At 34.3% G+C, this 18990-nt stretch overlaps 1 protein-coding gene across 8 annotated transcripts in view; it reads left to right on the top strand.

Annotated features, from left to right (window-relative positions):
- Positions 1-18990, top strand: part of ERBIN (erbb2 interacting protein) — a 116478-nt gene that overhangs the window by 75276 nt on the left and 22212 nt on the right. For all 8 annotated transcript variants that reach the window (XM_045566351.1, XM_045566349.1, XM_045566353.1 and 5 more), the window contains exons 14-19: positions 2867-2966; positions 8513-8634; positions 9577-9750; positions 11277-11462; positions 16385-16499; positions 18244-18427. In XM_045566351.1, coding sequence (XP_045422307.1) covers positions 2867-2966; positions 8513-8634; positions 9577-9750; positions 11277-11462; positions 16385-16499; positions 18244-18427 — 881 coding nt within the window. The remainder of the gene's footprint in view (positions 1-2866; positions 2967-8512; positions 8635-9576; positions 9751-11276; positions 11463-16384; positions 16500-18243; positions 18428-18990) is intronic.

An 18990-nucleotide genomic window follows, 5' to 3' on the forward strand; every position in this document is an offset into this window, starting at 1 on the left:
CACACACTGCTGATTCTTAACATAAACGTCTGAGATATTTATGTGCTTTGATTTATCCCTACTGCCACTTCCTTAAATACTACCTACCATCATCTTTCACTTAGACCTGCACTGTCTAACACAGTTGCCACTAGTGTCATGTGACTCGTCCAAACTGAGATGGTGGTATAAGTGTAAAATGCACAGTGATTCTATATAGCCTTAGTACAAGCACAGAATGTAAATTACCACATTGATGAATTTTTTTTTTTTCTTTTTTTAGAGACACAATCTCACTTTGTCACCCCAGGTAGAGTGCAATGGCATGATCATAGCTCACTGCAACCTCAAACTCCTGGGCTCAAGTGATCCTCTTGCCTCAGCCTCCCCAGTAGCTGGGACTGCAGGCGTGTGCCAACCCACCTGGCTAATTTTTTCTATTTTTGGTAGAGATGGTGTCTCACACTTGTTTAGGCTGGTCTCAAACTCCTGAGCTCAAGCAATCCTCCCACTTCGGCCTCCCAGCGTGCAAGGATTATAGGCTTGAGCCACTGTGCCCAGCTCACATTCATAAGTTTTATTTTGGATTACATGGTAAAATTATAATATTTTGAATATGTAAGGTTAAATTAAATACATTATCAAAATTTCACCTTTTTGGCCTTTTAAAAAATGTGGCTCCTAGAAAATTGCAAATAATCTGTATTTCTCATTTTTGTCTCACATTATAGTTCTATGGAACAGTGCTGTCTTTACTATTAAGATAGCTTCCTAACAGGTTTCTGCCTCCTGTGTTGCCACCACTTCCAATCCCTTATCACCCTAATTCCATTCTGAACCACATTGCAATTCGTGATCCTTTAATCTGATCCTAGTGTTAACCTACTTAAAACCTTTTCAACATTTTTTTTTCTTTATATCATATGCCTCCAGACCCTTCTCATCCTGTGCCTTCATTTCTACCCCTTACACATTCATTGTCATTTCTTCAGATGGTTTCTGCTCTCTTGAAACATTCTTCCTTCTCTTTCTTACCTGGCTTATCTTCTTTTCCTCACCTTTCTTTCAGGAATGCTTTGCTAATCATTTAAGATTGTGATAAGCAAATTCCTCCTTCTATACATTGTTTTAACTTCCTATACCCTATCTACCCTGTAATTACACTGTATGGCAATGACTCGTATTGTTCCTCTCATATACTGTAAACTCTATAAAATCAGTAAGGATACATGTTTAACTCACCCTCTATACCCAGTGCCTGCCATATTGTTTGCAATATAAAAGGCTTTTAGTAGATATTTGTTGAATGAATGGTTTTAGGTTTCAGAGGAAGGGTATTTACAGGTGATATTTTTTAGTAATTAAAGATTACTGAAGTTAGGTGTTCAGGAGGCTGAGACTGGATGAATAGTCTCAACCCCTTTTTCTGTCCTTGTGCCTCATAAATAACAGGTGATTAGTTTTCTTATAACACCTTTACTGAAATATAATTCACATGCCATACCAGTCACCCTTTTTAAAGTGTAGAGTTCAATGGTTTTTAGTGTATTCAGAGTTGTATAATAATTATGATAGTTAATTTTAGAGCATTTTCAGGGTGGTTAGTTTTTAAAAGCCTTCCAGATAATTTTGATATGCCCATCTAAGAGGACTTATTTTCTCCTTCCCACACATTCCTCATCCACTAAGAAGCCAAGAGTATGACAATGTCATGTACATTTTATATGTGTTGAATAGCCTTGACTGTGGAAAGATTTGGAGTAAAAGAGTCAGGAAGTCAGTGGATAATAGGAAAAGAAATGAAAGTAGAAGCAAGGAATCTATGCCTCAAAGGAACAGAAGTTTAAATCTGAGGATAGAGAAGTAATGATCTCATGGCATTGTTAGTGCTACCCCCCACCTCCTAGGGGGAATGAAGTATGAAGAACAAGCCACCTGTATTTGAGGCTTTGGGAAAAAGTAGAGTTACCACTATCATTATCTGAGGAAGTCAAGGAAAATGTTTAGAAGTTTGAGATGTAGGGCAGTAGGGCAGTTTGTTTACTGCATGACAGGGCAGAGGTACAAAAGAAGTGTTCGAGTGGGAGTAAGATTACAGGATGGAATTAACTTAGCTAGAAGGTTTTCACAAGAGGACATCCAAACAATTAAGTGATAGTATGACATGTGAGGGGAGGATTGGATCATTCTCTGTTGGAGTCAGCCAAGGCTTTATTGATAGGATTATAGGTGTAAAAAAAGGCAAATAGAGTTAGGTGTCTTAAGAAATAAATTGATAACATTTGTTAAGCAGTTAGGAAAAAAGCCTTTAAAAAAATGAAGTCCCAAATACCTGTAGGCTCCACCACTGAGTGACTTGTTGGTATCATTAATGAAGACAGGAGACACAAGAGGAAAGAGAAGCAGTTTACAACTTAATGGTTGTTTAAGCACTCTTTTCAGCTGCTAACTGGAATAAACAGATAACTAGACTAAACCTTCCAAGTGACTTTTCCGGAAGCATCTTTGTGAAGGAGGGGAATACCAAAGAGAACAAAATAGCATAAAATGGAAAAGCTAATTTTATAACTTTATTAAATAAATCAATGTGATAATAATTATTGGACTATGGATATACTTAGTATATGAAATCTTGAAAACTATGGATATTTCAGGGATAATTGTAATACAGTATGAATTTGCTTTATACTAAAAACTAAATTTTATTTTTTAGATTTTTTTTAATGGTTTCAAATTAGTGTTAAAAGTGTTATATAGTTAAATTTGTTTTTGTAATCTAGACATTGATAATTAATAGAAAAATGGTGAGTACTTGTTGAGAGGAAATTGCTAAATATATATTTGCTTTATGGTTATTGAAAATTAAACATTTATTTTCTTTCTCTAGTCTAAACCCCTGATACCTCTTCAAAAAGAAACTGATTCAGAGACCCAGAAAATGGTGCTTACTAACTACATGTTCCCTCAGCAGCCAAGGACTGAGGATGGTAGGAATTAAAGAATCTCTTTTCTTTTTAAAAACAAATACTGACTAATCAAATCAAAGATGTGAAGTGAATTTTAAGTCTCAAAGACTTTTACTAGTTTGACACGACGTTGGAGAATTGATCAAAAAAGTTCTCTCCAAATAATGGAAAAATAGGACATCTCAGGGGTACAGACGGTTGAATTTAGAGGTATAAGTATAGCGTATATTTCTTTAAATAATTCCTTTAAATTGCTAACTTAAAAATCACATTTAGCTAAAAGTTAGGAAGTCATGTTAAGTGTTATGTGATTAGAACTATTAAACCAGGAAATATTTTGTTAATTTCTGTTGTAAACTTAGCACTACCGTTGGATCTATACACTAGATCACTAGAACTCTATGAATGTTACTCCTAAGTCCTTTTCTATATTTTGCCCAACACAGCGACTATACCCTTTATTGCTGGCCACAAATTTTTTTTTTTTTTTTTTTTTGGATTATGGTGTGAAAGCATTTTAGACTAAAGAGCAAATTGTTTCTAATACATGTTGTACACTGTGTATATGTGTATAACTTTTATTATATATACTATAAAGTATATAATTTTTATATATGTATCTTCTTTTTGAAACCAATGAAAACCTCTTTGATTTTGTTATTTATAAATTAACTCTTAATACATAAAAACACTGAAAAAAATGTAAATTAATCATTGGTCTTAATTTGTAGAATAATGCCACAGGTAAATTAAATAAGTTCTTCAACTTTAGTTTCATTATCTTGAAATGATGATAATAGTTCTGTTTGAACACAGGCACATTCATTCATTTACATTTTGCCTGTGACTGCTTTCAAGTTACAGTGACAAGAATTGAGTAGTTGCTACAGAAACTTTCTGGTCTACAAAGCCTAAAATATTTTATGGGCCTATACTGAAATAGTTTGCCAAGCTGTGTAATAGGACATTAAAGTCTTTTCTCTAAACTAAGAATTCGTTCCATTTTTTCCTCATAAATAAGTAAAAGTTGAGTATCCCTAATCTAAAAATCTGAAATGCTCCAAAATCTGAAACCTTTTGAGCACCAACATAATGTCCGAAGGAAATGTTCATTTGGAGAATTTTGGAATTTTGGATTAGGGATGCTCAGCCAGTATTATGTACATAAAAATATTCCAAAATCTAATATCCTAACCACTTTTCATCCCAAACATTTTGGATAAGGGATACTCAATCTATATTAACATTGTATTCTCCCACATAAAAGAACAATTATTTGAATATATTATGTAGCTGATCCTAATATTATTTATAGGACACTCAACCTTTAGTACTTCCTATTATCCAAAAATCATCTTCACAGCCAAAGTAAAGCAGGAAATTGAGACATGAGTCCCAGTGAATAAGGCAAACAAAAAAACTTGTATTGATGCATCCAAGTATTGGCTATAATTCTTCACACTGCACTATTAGTGGCAAAAGGAGACTTCGTGTGTCTGTTTTTAACTTCTTAATTTCTAATGCATAAAATTATTATTTGCATAAAACAGGCTGGGTACAGTGCTGTAGGCCTGTAATCCCAGCACTTTTGGAGGCTGAGACAGGAGGATTGCTTGAGGCCAGGAGTTCAAGACCAGGCTGAGCAACATATTTTTAAAAAAATAGCGGAGCATTGTGGTGTGTGCTTATAGTGCTAGCTACTTGGGAGGCTGAGGTGGGAGAATTGCTTGAGCCCAGGAATTCGAAGCTGTAGTGATCTATGATCAGCCTGAGTGACAGTGCAAGAATCCATGTCTTTAAAAAAAAAAAAAAATCACTATTGACAGTTTAAAAATCAAGTATACTGTATTTTGCTATGGAAATATATTTACATATTTTATTACATTGCTAAATATGGAGGTGTGAGGGATGGATTTAAATACATGGATGTCAAACAAATAGTTTCATTTATTGGAGGATCTGTAATTAAGCTTTGAGAATAGGTTTATATGACATTTCACAAATCTTCTAATTTAATTCAAAAGCTACACTTAAATAAATGTCATCAGATATACCTGTGAAATAATAACTTATTAAATCAAATCTTTTACTCCTTGCAAAGAGCAAGCAATAAATAGCCTAGAGAAGAAGTGAAAGAGTTTTCTAATTGTTTATCACTAGTTCTAGAACAGAAGTTAAATGAGTTAAAATTTTGATCTATTTAAGTATTTCAAAGCTGTTTGCTAAACCTGCCATAACAATGTAAGAATAATAGCCAATTTGATTTGAGTCAGACACGGTGCTAAGCATTTTATATCCATAATTTCTCATTTTTCCAACAATCCTCCAAAATAGATACTGTTATGATTAACTGCCTCTTGGCTCACAAAGCTTAAAAATATTTATTATCTAGCCTTTTACGGAAGAAGTTGCTGCTGCTCTAAACTGTCTTACTCATAGGTGTGTATTCATGCCTTATTCTCTCCCCCTACTGTTTCCACTTTGATAATTCAAATCTACCTTGCTTCCTTTTTCCATTTTATCATTTTAGTTTATTCCTTTCATGTTTCTTCTTAAGAGATCATAGTTCAGGTAAGAAATTTATTTGTGATAGGAAGAAAAGAAGTAACAAAATCTTGCTTTTGCTGCTGCTAATTTTTTGAGATTTGTTTTAGAATAGAAGGGTCTCTAATGGAAAACTTTGAAATACAGGTATCACCTATGATATTTTGAGTCTCCTTAGAGATCATGTGTTACTTAATGTATCTCACTATGGGTATGATAAGCATAACACTGAATAAGGTGGGTGAATTTTCTGTCAACTGCAAGAAAAGCTTTTCTCTCTATCTCAGTGTCTCTAAGAAATAGGTTAATCAAAAAATATGATCTTGCATTGGGGTTTTATACCAGTTTAAGAGAAGTAGATAACTTTTATTCACACTTAATTCATTCTGTTTTTCATCCCACCTATGTGACAGGCATTGTGCTAGAGCTAAATATTTACAGACAAAAGTCATTACCTTCAAGAATCTAAAGGTGGATAGTGAATAAATTTGAAAGAGTAGGGAAGAGATCTTGAGCCTAGCTAGAGAAATCAGTCTTAAGCAGAAAAAGGGGGAAGTATGCATCCATATGCAACAAATTTGTAGCTGAGAACACAGAGGAATACCAGTCAGAGGGTTTTTATTGTATTTTTTATCACAGTGGAGTCAAATTTGCTTCTGGAAGTTGAGGGAAGGGCATTTGAGGGAAATGGTAGTGATTAATGTGTCATGGACTCTGTAGAGAAAAAAATAAAACCTAGAGTGGTTTTACAAGGAGAAAAAGAAAGGTGGCTAAGGAACTGAAAGTTTGCCAGTAATAATAAGTAAGTGAATGATTTCAGAGGACAAGCATAGTGGTCAAAGAGGTATAAAAGTCTTATGGAAGCCAAAGTCTTGAATTCACCGTGGTCGTGAATCACTTAGCTAGTATGCAGATGGATACTGGGATTGAGGACATCAAGGAACTATAAAATTGTGGTGTTATGGGGAGAGTTATCACACATTGACATCATTCAGAATATTGGCAGGTCTTGACCAGGCATGGTGGCTCACACCTGTAATCCTAGCACTCTGGGAGACCAAGGTGGGAGGATCACTTGAGGTCAGGAGTTCGAGACCAGCCTGAGCAAGAGTGAGACCCCGTCTCTACTAAAAATAGAAAAATTAGCTGGGTGTGGTGGTGTGCGGCTGTAGCTCCGGCTACTCGGGAGGGTGAGGCAGGAGAATCACTTGAGCTCAGGAGTTTGAGGTTGCTGTGAGCTAGACTGATGCCACAGCACTCTAGCCCAGGTGACAGAGCAAGACTCCATCTCACAAAAAAAAAAAAATGCCTGGGTGATCAGGTCAAGTAGCTTGTAGAATGGATAGAGAGTGATATTATCTGATGTCCTGAATGTTCAGAGGTGTGAGATGTATACTAAAGAAGAGAAAGTGTAGGTGACCAGAAGTTGACGAGTATGAGAGGCATGGTAAAAATTATTTACCTTGGGGTTCTGAATAAATTCTCGTGTGAAATTGCTTTGATATAGTCTAACATTCTTAGGGATCTCTGGGCTCAACTGGTGATTGAAATCACTGCCTAAGATAGGAGGGGGAGTTACATAAATCCTAGAAAGAGACTTTGTTGGAAACTGGTTGGCTATGCTTGCCTTTCCAGTGATACCTCAAAGGTATGTCAATAGGAATTTTAATCACATCCCACATTTGTTTTGAACAAAAACCAATAGTCTGATTCATTAAGTAAATGTTAAGCAATTCAAAAAAGCAATTATAAGAAAAAAATCTTGAACTGAGTAATGAAAACAGAGAAAGGCTAAATCAAAAAATTACATTCCCATTGTTAGTATTTGGTTTCATGACATCTTTAGTTTGGATATGAGATTTAGAAAGATTAAGAAGCCCAAAATAAAACTTTAATATAAATGATAATTAGAAGTTTTGTATCATGTTATTTTTGCATAAATATTCAAATAGGCCATGTTTAGGTATTTTCAGTAATTTCAGTTTTACTATTAGCTAATTTTGGGTGCTTCTAATCTCTTTGTTTTGAATAGGGATAATCATTTTCTTTTATTAGACGAAAAAGTGATTTTATTTTGTATTGCGTAATTTCTATGAAGTGATATGTAATAGTTGAATGAATTAATTTTTTAATCTTAATATATTTTTTAGATGCCTAGTAATAAGAAGCCAAAAATTGTAAGAGTTGTTAAATCTTTACTTTTAATATTAGAGAATGAGTATCCTTTATATGAAATGCTTGCGGCCAGAAGTATTTTGGATTTTGGAATATTTGCAGAATATGTACCAGTTGAGCATAACTAATCCAAAAATCCCAAAGTGTTCTAGTGAGCATATTTCCTTTGAGTGTCATGTCAGTGCTCAAAAAGTTTTAGATGTTGGAGCATTTCAAATTTTGGATTTTTGTATTAGGGATGCTCAACCTATTTATCTGATAGCAGAATACATGTGTTGAGTTTACATTGAAATTCAGTGTTTTTTACATTTTGATATAGCAAATATATTTTAAATACTTTACTTAATAAGTGTAACCTATATGATGTATAATGTTTAATGCAGAGATGAAATTTCATGCCATCAAGTAATCCTTTCTTACCGTTCTCTTTTATCTCACTGTTATCAGACTTTTCCCCCACTTCTGTATACATAATGAACTACTGGAATTAGGAAGGTACAAAAATAAACTTGGATGAAATGATTTATATATTAATAATACCTTTTTAGGGCACTGCACAAAACTCTACATAATCTGTAGTGTTTTAATTGGTAGATTATCTTCACGAACCCTTCTGGTAACAAAATGACAAATCAGCTTCAGGAAAGAAAGGATATGTGATTGACATTGTAAAGAAATCTTAGGGTCACAGCCTAGTCATTACCCTAGGACTTATAACTTCTGACATTAACAAGCCTTAAGTATCTCAGACTTATTGTAATGAACATAACTTATAAATTATCAGCAAGCAGTAGTTTTTCATAATTACAGTAAAATATAGTAGGTTTTTGTTTTTTACTTTTCTCTAGTTACGTTCATATCAGATAATGAAAGTTTTAATCCTTCATTGTGGGAGGAACAGAGGAAACAGCGGGCTCAAGTGGCATTTGAATGTGATGAAGACAAAGATGAAAGGGAGGTACCTCCGAGGGTGAGTCTCTTCTTTATTCCTTCAAATTTGAAACAGGTCTGCTGATATTTAAATTGGTACTATATACCTATACTCTGATGTTTTGGGGATATGGAGAAGTATTGGATTCATTCCTTGTCCTCAAGGCACTTGAAGTATTACTGATCCAAAATACTTCACATACGAAGGAATTTAAGAGCAATGTAAAATTATGTGATTAAAAGCTAAATTTCATAGTACATATTATTATTAATATAAATAGAAGAGAAAAATTATTATAGGCTAGAGAAGTTAACTAGAACTTTATCTTGAATAGTATCCTTTTTATTTAACTCCAGAATTTAGTCAATCCCCCCGCCATATTTACAGTGATTATTTTCCCCCTTTCTTTAATGATTTATTTATATAAATCCTAGAGATAAAGTGCTCTTTGTTAAGAACATTTTGTTTTTTTGTGGTATTCAAAACATCGCAATGATACATATTTCCAAGTTACTTACAGATGTCATTACTTGCCCCTTATATAAACTAGCTGAATCTCAGAAAATGACAATTAGGCTGACTCTGGAAGAGTTTGATTCCTGGCACATAAGACGTAAATATATGAATGTCTCAATTTTACATGTGTCTGGATAAATATCTAGCTGGAAAGTATTTATCTGTTTCAAAGCTAAGTGACAACTTTTGGCACTATCCACACTATGTATCTCCAGATAGAAAATATTTGTCTGCTAAAAAAGCTTTTAAAACATTGAAATTTATTGTGAAGTCTTTGACTGTTTTGTGATAAAACCATATTTTTGTCAATCCTAAAATGCCTTCAGAACTGATCATCTGTCTTCACAGTTATCCCTATGAGCTAGATATCAAATATAATTCATATGGATTGTAGATTAAATTTCATTTGATTGACATTAGAAGTATTTATCTATGGTTTATATTTCACATATTTTATTTCTCTAGGAGGGAAATTTGAAGAGATATCCAACACCATACCCAGATGAGCTTAAGAATATGGTCAAAACTGTTCAAACCATTGTACATAGATTAAAAGATGAAGAGACCAGTGAAGACTCTGGAAGAGATTTGAAACCACATGAAGATCAGCAAGTTGTAAATAAAGACGTGGGTGTAAAGGTTAGAAAACTCAATTCAAAAGAATTGACTAGGCCGGGCGCGGTGGCTCACGCCTGTAATCCTAGCTCTGGGAGGCCGAGGCGGGTGGATCGCTCGAGGTCAGGAGTTCGAGACCAGCCTGAGCAAGAGTGAGACCCCGTCTCTACTAAAAATAGAAAGAAATTATCTGGCCAACTAAAAAATATATATACAAAAAAATTAGCCGGGCATGGTGGCTCATGCCTGTAGTCCCAGCTACTAGGGAGGCTGAGGCAGTAGGATCGCTTAAGCCCAGGAGTTTGAGGTTGCTGTGAGCTAGGCTGATGCCACGGCACTCACTCTAGCCCGGGCAACAAAGTGACACTCTGTCTCAAAAAAAAAAAAAAAAAAAAAAACAACAAAAGAATTGACTAAAGCCTATTTCAAGTTCTTTAAAATTTTTAAATGAACAATTGCTGTAATGACTCTCTAATATACAGTAGATACACAGTCATGTGCCACATAACAATGTTTTAGTTGATGAATTGCATATAAGGTGGCGGTCCCATAAGATTATAATGGAGCTGAAAAATTTCTATCACCTAGTGACGTCATAACACAATGGTTTACTTTTTCTATATCCAGATATGGGTAGATATACAAATACTTATTATTGTGTTAGAATTGCCTACAGTAACATGCTGTATGGGTTTATAGCCTAAGTATGTAGTAGGCGATACCATGGAGGTTTGTACATACTATGATCACACAATGACAAAATCACCTAACAATGCATTTTTCAGAACATATCCTCATTGTTAAGTGACGCATAACTGTACTTCCAAATTTATGGTTTTGTTCTTAGTTACCTGAACTGGGAAGCTATAATAATCAGTGAACTTCCTAATTGCAGTTATTACCTCTCAGGCTATAGAATGCCCAGGTTGCCAGGCTAGTGTCAACAAAGCCTTTCAAAGATCATTGCCTGAACAAAGAAGATAATTTCAGAAAAGTCATTATTATGCAAATATTCTTTTTTTCCCCTGGTAATATTTACCCAATTCTAATTTTAAATGTAATTGCTATGGCAGACATTTGGCATTTCCTTGGGATATTTCAGAAACTTTCACAAATTCCTAAGTTGTATATTCCTTTAGTGGTCTTTGCCTCCACATATAAAGTATCACAGAAACAAAAGTTTTATCATGTCATTAGAATTACCATACATTCTACAATGAGCAGAAAACAATCTTACCCATTCTGAGATGAGTCTACTTGAGCTAAGGGACTCACTTATCCATACCAGCCTTGCAGCTTCTAAAAGGAAAACTAACCTTGGTTAAATTATAAATGTTAATGTAGCTCATGGATTTTTGAGGGCCACCTGTTCCCCAAATGGGCATTTTATCTACGATTGCCACAGGTTTCTGTGTTTGAAGTTTCCTTGTTTGAGATTTGTCTAGAATTGGAAGTTTGTAAATCACATGTAAATTTTTATATGAACTTTAGTATAAGAATAGATATAAAACTTAAAAGAATATGAGTTCTTCATCTTTTCTTTTACTTAGACTTCAGAAAGTACTATTCCAGTAAAAAGCAAAGCTGATGAAAGAGAAAAGTATATGATAGGGAACTCTGTACAGAAGATCAATGAACCTGAAGCTGAGATCAGTCCTGGGAATTTACCAGTGACTGCAAATGTGAAAGCCTGTGAGAACTTGAAGCATATTGTTAATCATGATGATGTTTTTGAGGTATGACATTTTTTATTATTCTGAAGCAATTGTAAGAACTTTAATATTTCATTGTTGCTAAAGACCTGATATTGATTGCAGAAAATACGTTAATGAATTTGTCCCTGAGAAATTTCAAAATATTGGCTAAAGTATTGCTCATTTATCACTTGAAACTTAGCACTTTTATACCCTTTATGCTCAGATGTTTAACTGCTATGTAAATTTGATTATGGGGGGGTCAGTCTACTGTAAAATACATAATTACTATTGCTTTTATTTCTCTAACTTAAAAACAAAAAGGCTACTATCAGTAAACTCAGTTATTCAACTTATTTAAGCATTTTTGTCATTGAATTTGAAGGTTTTTTTGTTGAGTGTCTGAGACTTTTTAGCTGTGGAATTTCTTCTAGTGGATCCATAAAAGCTGTAATTTTTTTAAAAAATACATCTTTATTGAGATATATACCATAACAATTCACCCGTATAAAGTATATATATAATTCAGTAGCTTCTAGTGTATTTACCAAGTTGTGTAAACTATCACCACAATCACTTTTAAATTGGTCTTCCCAGAAAGAAATCCTGTACTTCTTAACTATTACTCCCCAATTTCCTCATCCCCCTTAACCCTAGGCAACCTAAAAATCTTTATGTGCCTCTATAAATTTTCCTGGTCTTGACATTTCATATAAATAGAATCATACAATATGTGATCCTTGGCCGGGCGCGGTGGCTCATGCCTGTAATCCTAGCACTCTGGGAGGCCGAGGCGGGTGGATTGCTTGAGCTCAGGAGTTCGAGACCAGCCTGTGCAAGAGCGAGACCCCATCTCGACTAACAATAGAAAGAAATTATCTGGCCAACTAAAATACATATATAGAAAAAATTAGCCGGACATAGTGGCGCATGCCTGTAGTCCCAGCTACTCGGGAGGCTGAGGCAGTAGGATCGTTTAGCCCAGGAGTTTGAGGTTGCTGGGAGCTAGGCTGATGCCACGGCACTCACTCTAGCCCGGGCAACAAAGCAAGACTCTGTCTCAAAAAAAAAAAAAAAAAAAATGTGATCCTTTGTGACTGGTTTCTTTTACTTAACATAATGTGTTCAAATTTATTCCATGTTATAGCATATATCAATGCTGCATCCATTTTTATGGCTGAATAATATTCTGTTGTGTATATGTATATATATACCACACCATTGTTTATCCATTCTTCGAATGATGGACATTTGGGTTATTTCCACTTTTTGGCTGTAATGAAGAAGGCTCCTGTGAATATTTGTGTGCGGGTTTTTGTGTGGATATGTATTTTCATTTCTCTTGGACATAGGAGTGGAATTGCTAGATCATGTAAACTCTATGTTTAACTGTTTGAGAGAGTCCATATACTTTTCCAAAGTGGTTTCACCATTTATGTTCCCCTCATATACTGCTGTTGGTAATGTAAAATGATGAAGCTATAACTTTTAATATGAATATCTGAAATATTTTTGTATTTATAGCTGTATTGTCCACTGTGGTACATGATAGCTACAAGTAGCTATTTAAGTTGAAATTAAATTAAATTAATTTAAAATCGAGCCTCCTACTCATAGTAGCCACATTTCACATGGTTAGTAGCCACATCTGGCTAGTTAGTGGCTACCACTAACACACACTAGCACAGATATAAAGATCATTTCTGTCATTGTAGAAAGTTCTTTTGGACAGCATTGGTATAGAGAAATAGTGATATTGTGGGCTATAATAACATCTTCTGAAAATTCAAAATGCATTCAGAGCACATCATTTATTTTGATGCTTATCCTGTGAGTTAGCATTTATTACAGGGGAAAAAAACCTCATGGATTTTGGATGTACTTTATTTAGATGGTTAACATCACTCAGTATACTACTGTATGCATTAAAGCTAATATAACATAGTCTGCAAAAGTTATTAAGTTTGTCCCAGTGAACTTATGACTCATTTAGTGTAATTTCTATGTGTAAGACACTGTGTTTGGAGCTGTAGTGGCAGAATGGATAAGTGGATATATAGATTAAAATGAGTGCAAATATGTAGAATCAAGTATAGACTATGCTAAGTGCATAAGCAAAGTATTAAGTGTTATACCAATTTAGAAAAGAGGTCTTTTCTGGCTTTGAAGATCCGTGGATCTTTTAAGGAGAAAGAGGCATTTGACCTGTATTTTGAAAGATTTCAATTGGCACAAAGAGAACTAAATGAAATGTGGAAGGAATAATGAGAACAAAAGAATGCCATTTGAAAAATGTGGAAGAAAATATGTTTTATCTTACTGAATATGTCAGGGCAAATATTATGAAATAAAATCAGTACAGTAGATTGAATCCTGATTATGAAGGCCCTTGAAAGCCACACTAAGAAGTTTGAACTTAGTGTTCTGTGGTCCTTGGGAGCCACAGAAGGCTTTTAGTAGAGTATTACTATGATAGAGCTGTGTATTAGAGTTATGTTACAGTGGCTACTGAATTCTCAGAGTTTGACAGCTGGGTTTTTTTGTTTGTTTGTTTGTTTTGTTTTTTAAGAGATACCTGTCACCCAGGCTAGAGCGCAGTGGTGCAATTTTAGCTCACTGCAGCTTCCAACTCCTGGACTCAAGTGATCCTTCACCTCAGCCTCCCAAGTAGCTGGGACTGCAGGCATGCGCCACCACACCTGGCTAACTTTTAAAATTTTTTGTAGAGATTGACCAGGCTGGTCTTGAACCTCCTGGCCTCAAATAATCCTGTCACCTCAAAGTTCTGGAATTATATGCATGGGCCACTGCACACAGCCAGCTTTTTGAATAAAGATAGCAAAAAACATGGGCTGAAAGTTAGTTGTGAGAATATTAGAGGAGGAATGTAACATGTGAATATCTCTTACCAAAAAGGGAGTAGAGTGAATAGTGACATAACAGTGACTGATTAGGGAGGTGATGCCATTAACAGGATGAGGTGTTAAGAGAACAAACAGGCTTGGAAGGACCAGTTTGTTTATGGGTATGTGGAATTTGAACAATTGGCAAGACTGTCAATTAGACATATCCAACAGATACGTGAATCTTCAGCTCAGAACAGAAATCAAAGGTAGATTATAAATTAAAGAATTGTCATAATAAATATAATCATTGAAGAAAACACAATATCCAATGGGAACAAATAAGAAAGGGAAAAAATGTGGGCTGTTAGAAGATTGACATGACTAAAGGAGGCAAGAGATTTAGGAAATTGCAGTTCCCAAAAGCCCATGTGTAATATAAATTCTTGAAGAAGAAAGAGTGGTCAGTAATATAAATGCTGTGGATATCAGAGATTAAAGTAGACAGTTTGCCCTTCTCCTTTTCTCTCGTTCTTCACACTTATTCTGTCATTGAGTCCTGATAATACCAGAATTTCTATGAAATTCTTTTTCTGTTTATCACCCACCACTGCCATTGCCTAAGGACATACATAATCTCATTTTCTTCAGGACTGTGGTGATAGATTTCTTTCTGCCAGCCTCCTCTTCTTCCTGTACATTCTTAATACCAGAATTAACATTTTAAAATATAATTCTGATCGTATGAGTTCCTGGCTTGGCAACTTCCAGTAATGACTAATACGTACTTAATTGAGCCCATTTTCAGAGAATAACCTTTCACCATGCAATCCAGTCTACCTTTTTTGTCTCTCCTGCCACTTACCTTGAGCTCCAGCTGCACAGTGCTAACTTGCCATACTGTTTCTTATTTCTGTGCTTCCCACTGTTCAAAATGTCATTCCCTTCTTTACTCATTCTTCAAAACTACTACCTCCTTTTCATACTCTACTAACCAGCAGCCTTTAACTCTTTCCATCGTAGTACAGTCTTGAGCAGGGTTGGCAAACTATGGCCTGTGGGCTAAATCTGGCCCATTGCTTGTTCTTGAATAGCTCGCAAGCTAAGGATAGCTTTACCTATTAAAGGTTAATTAAAATCAGTAGAAGAATACTATTTTATCACATGAAAATTAAAGTTTTATTGGAACATAGCCATGCACATTTGTTTATATATTGTCTATAGCTGTTTTTGCACCACAACAGCAGAGTTGAATAGTTGAAACAGAGACCATTTGGCCTGCAAAGTCTAAAATACTTAATTTAGCCTTTTATTGAAATGGTTTGCTGATCCCAGTCCATATGTTTATTATAGCACTTATGAATACCTAAAAGTCTTAGTGCCTTTAACGGAACATCTTTTTTAAGGACGTTTGATTTATTTTCACCATATTTATTTATTTCCATCATGTTAACTGGGAATGATTTAGCCTGCAGAAGATCTGATTTCATCTACAGCATATCAATGTTAAAATTTTTCTATTTGTTGACTAACAAGTCATTTTGTTTGCTATCTGGCGGCACTCAATGGGAGATAATCTGGGACTACTGCTAAGTGTTACAGAAAAATTCGTGGAGACTAATAAAAAATTCTGTCTTCAAATTGGGTAAAAATTGCCATTAGTTCATTTTGATGGCAGAGCATCTCAGTCCATCTGATTCCCTTGAACCCAATGATTCATAAGAGAATAAATTTGAGGATTAGGGAGAAACTTTTTGTTGAGTCACCCTTACTAAACTGAGTTTTTCAAAGACAGGGATTGTTTTATTCATTTTTGTTTGTCTAGCACGTGATATAGTACCAGGCACATAGTAATCATTAATATAATTGAATTAAGGCTTGCCAGAGGAAATTATCCCATAGGCATGTTGGCATATTGTTAAGAATTATCATAGTTTTATTGCGATGTCTTGAATTAGTTAGATCTTACACTAGTTTTCGTCACTAGTACCATGAAAATATTTCATGCATGTTCTTAATACTGTTTGTTTTCCTATTGAAGTTCTTATGACTTAACATTTATTCATTTAAAGAAACCAAAATTTAATTTTATATATATTTCCTCCTTTTTTCTTAAACTAGGAATCTGAAGAACTTTCTTCTGATGAAGAGATGAAAATGGCAGAGATGCGACCACCATTAATTGAAACGTCTATTAACCAGCCAAAAGTTGTAGCACTTAGTAATAACAAAAAAGGTTAGAAGTTAAAGCACTAAGAATAGAAATTGCCTGAATAAAGTTTATAAATTTTTTTGGAATAAATTTCATTGAAATGTTATTTGAAATATATTTTTAAAATAAGTTTTTAATATGCCTTTCTGAAAACTTCTCCTTCCTTATTATTCATTTTTAAAGAAAGGTCTTCATAGATCTTTTCCCTCCCCTCATGCAAATTTACTTACAAAAGCATGGACTTTACAGGCTAATAAGCCTACATTATTCTATTGCTTATCTGCTATGTGATCCTTGAGTTACTTAAGTTTATCCATATGTAGGTATCTAATTTGACATGCAGTGAGGCTATCAAAGGATTTTATATCCAAATGGCTAGTTTATGGAAAGTATTCAAATCTAGCACAGTAATTGATGCTCATTGTTATTTCACTCTTAACTGTCTGAGAACATTGTTTACATTCTCCTCAACCCCTGCCAGCCATTCTTCCATATAACAGAATCTTAGATTCTTGAGATAAATTAAATCTTGAAGGATATCTGTCTCTTCCTTCACCCCTCCCCACTAGTACCTGACTGTCTCTACACCCTCTTCACCAAATGTTTATCCAGCCTTTTGCCTTTATGGCATCAGTGATACTTTCAGGGTGGCCCTTGGGTAGCTTAGGTTCATAATAATTTTGGCAGTGATACGTAGTATTTGTTGAGCACTTACTAGTTGCCAGGGTACTATGCTAAGTTACATGTTATTGTCAGTTGTCACAATAACTCCAGGATAAGGAGGAGGAAGAGGAATATATTTATGAAAGAATTTCACCATCTAGTTTAATGGTATTTTAAAAATTAGGAATCCAAGACCCAAATACCTTGAGGTTAAGGTTACAGAGCCCATATGCTGTTATTGTCAACTGTAAACTCAATCCAGACTACTTAAGCTGTGCTATTAATACTAAGATCTAAGAAAAGCAGAACAGCAAAAATATCCTTGATTCATATAATCTTCTGTGGATGTGTCTTATACACTATTTCAATGATTTGGCTAGAATTAAGTTAGTTAAAAACAACTTATTTACCACTATTTAAAAAAAAATACTACTTTTAATTGTACCTGCCTATCATAGGATATGAACACTGTCTATTTCTGTTCATATAATTGTTACATACACAGTCACCTCACATATTGAGAGTATAACATTCATAAACAATTCTGTGAACAGCTTAAAAAATGTGAAGAAATGAGAGGGCTGACCTTGAAAATCTGTTGATTTTTTTGGTAATTGTGTGTGTGTCAGGGGAAGCAGTTGGCTTCATTGCTCATTTTTATTACCAGAAGAGATGAAAAAAATTCCCCACATGTATGAAATAATTTTTTTCCCAGATAAGTTTACAAAGATTGTGAACTGTAACTATACTTTTTATTATGAGTCTTAGAAATTATACATGGGTAGAAAGCATGTTCACTAAAATTAATTGGCTTTAGAAAACATTGCATAATACCATCTTGTCAGTAAACTAAATCAAATTCTCAGTAACTTTAACATTAGTTACATTTTAAAAAGTGGTCTGTTTTAAAATTCTTTAATCTTTATGTGTATTAGGACTGAATTTGCAGGGGTGCCTCTGGTTATCTTCTTACCCATATAATTTATTACCTCATCTATGGAACCAGGGCAATATAAATGCCATCTGTCGTTACTGGAAAGTATTTTGCGCAATTCCTGGTGAATTTATCATTGGTCTTAATATTTTTTTGTTTGTTGTGTTTCAGATGATACAAAGGATACAGATTCTTTATCAGATGAAGTTACACACAATAGCAATCAGAATAACAGCAATTGTTCTTCTCCATCTCGGATGTCTGATTCAGTTTCTCTTAATACTGATAGTAGTCAAGACACCTCACTCTGCTCTCCATTGAAACAAACTCATATTGATATTAACTCCAAAATCAGGTTTGTGAATATATTATAAAATTTTTTATTTGTACAATAAATAGAAATAGTAAGGCCAATAATAATTACATAACTAAAACATAAAGCATTTCACAAATATTATAGGAGTGGTTCAGGCAGTATATGCTTTCTTTCCCCATTTTATTACTAATTAACTATTTAATTTTTATATACTTCCATTTTAAATTAGTTTTCTAAATGGGGAAGAATAAACAAAATAGATTCTCAATCTCTTGATTATAAGATTGAACATTTGTATAATATTTATAGGTGTTACAACATAAACAGCCTATTTGGGGTATTTTTATAGTTAGAAATGCAGAAACATTTTGGGAGTATGCCATTGAAGGGTTCTTTCAAATACTCTTGACTGGTGTATGTTTGGCTTAGACAAACTCTCAGAGAGATGTAAATGTTAAGTTCTGTAGTCTGCAATTTAACAAAAGTTTAAAACAAATTTTATTATTTAGGGTCTCAAGAAAGGTAGCTATCAAAGCAAGACCATGCCATCATTCTGCGTTGGTGTTAGTCTGTCAGCTAGGGTATGCTTGAGAGAAAGATTT

Source organism: Lemur catta, chromosome 12 (assembly GCF_020740605.2).
Source record: "Lemur catta isolate mLemCat1 chromosome 12, mLemCat1.pri, whole genome shotgun sequence".
Taxonomy (NCBI): Eukaryota; Metazoa; Chordata; class Mammalia; order Primates; family Lemuridae; genus Lemur; species Lemur catta.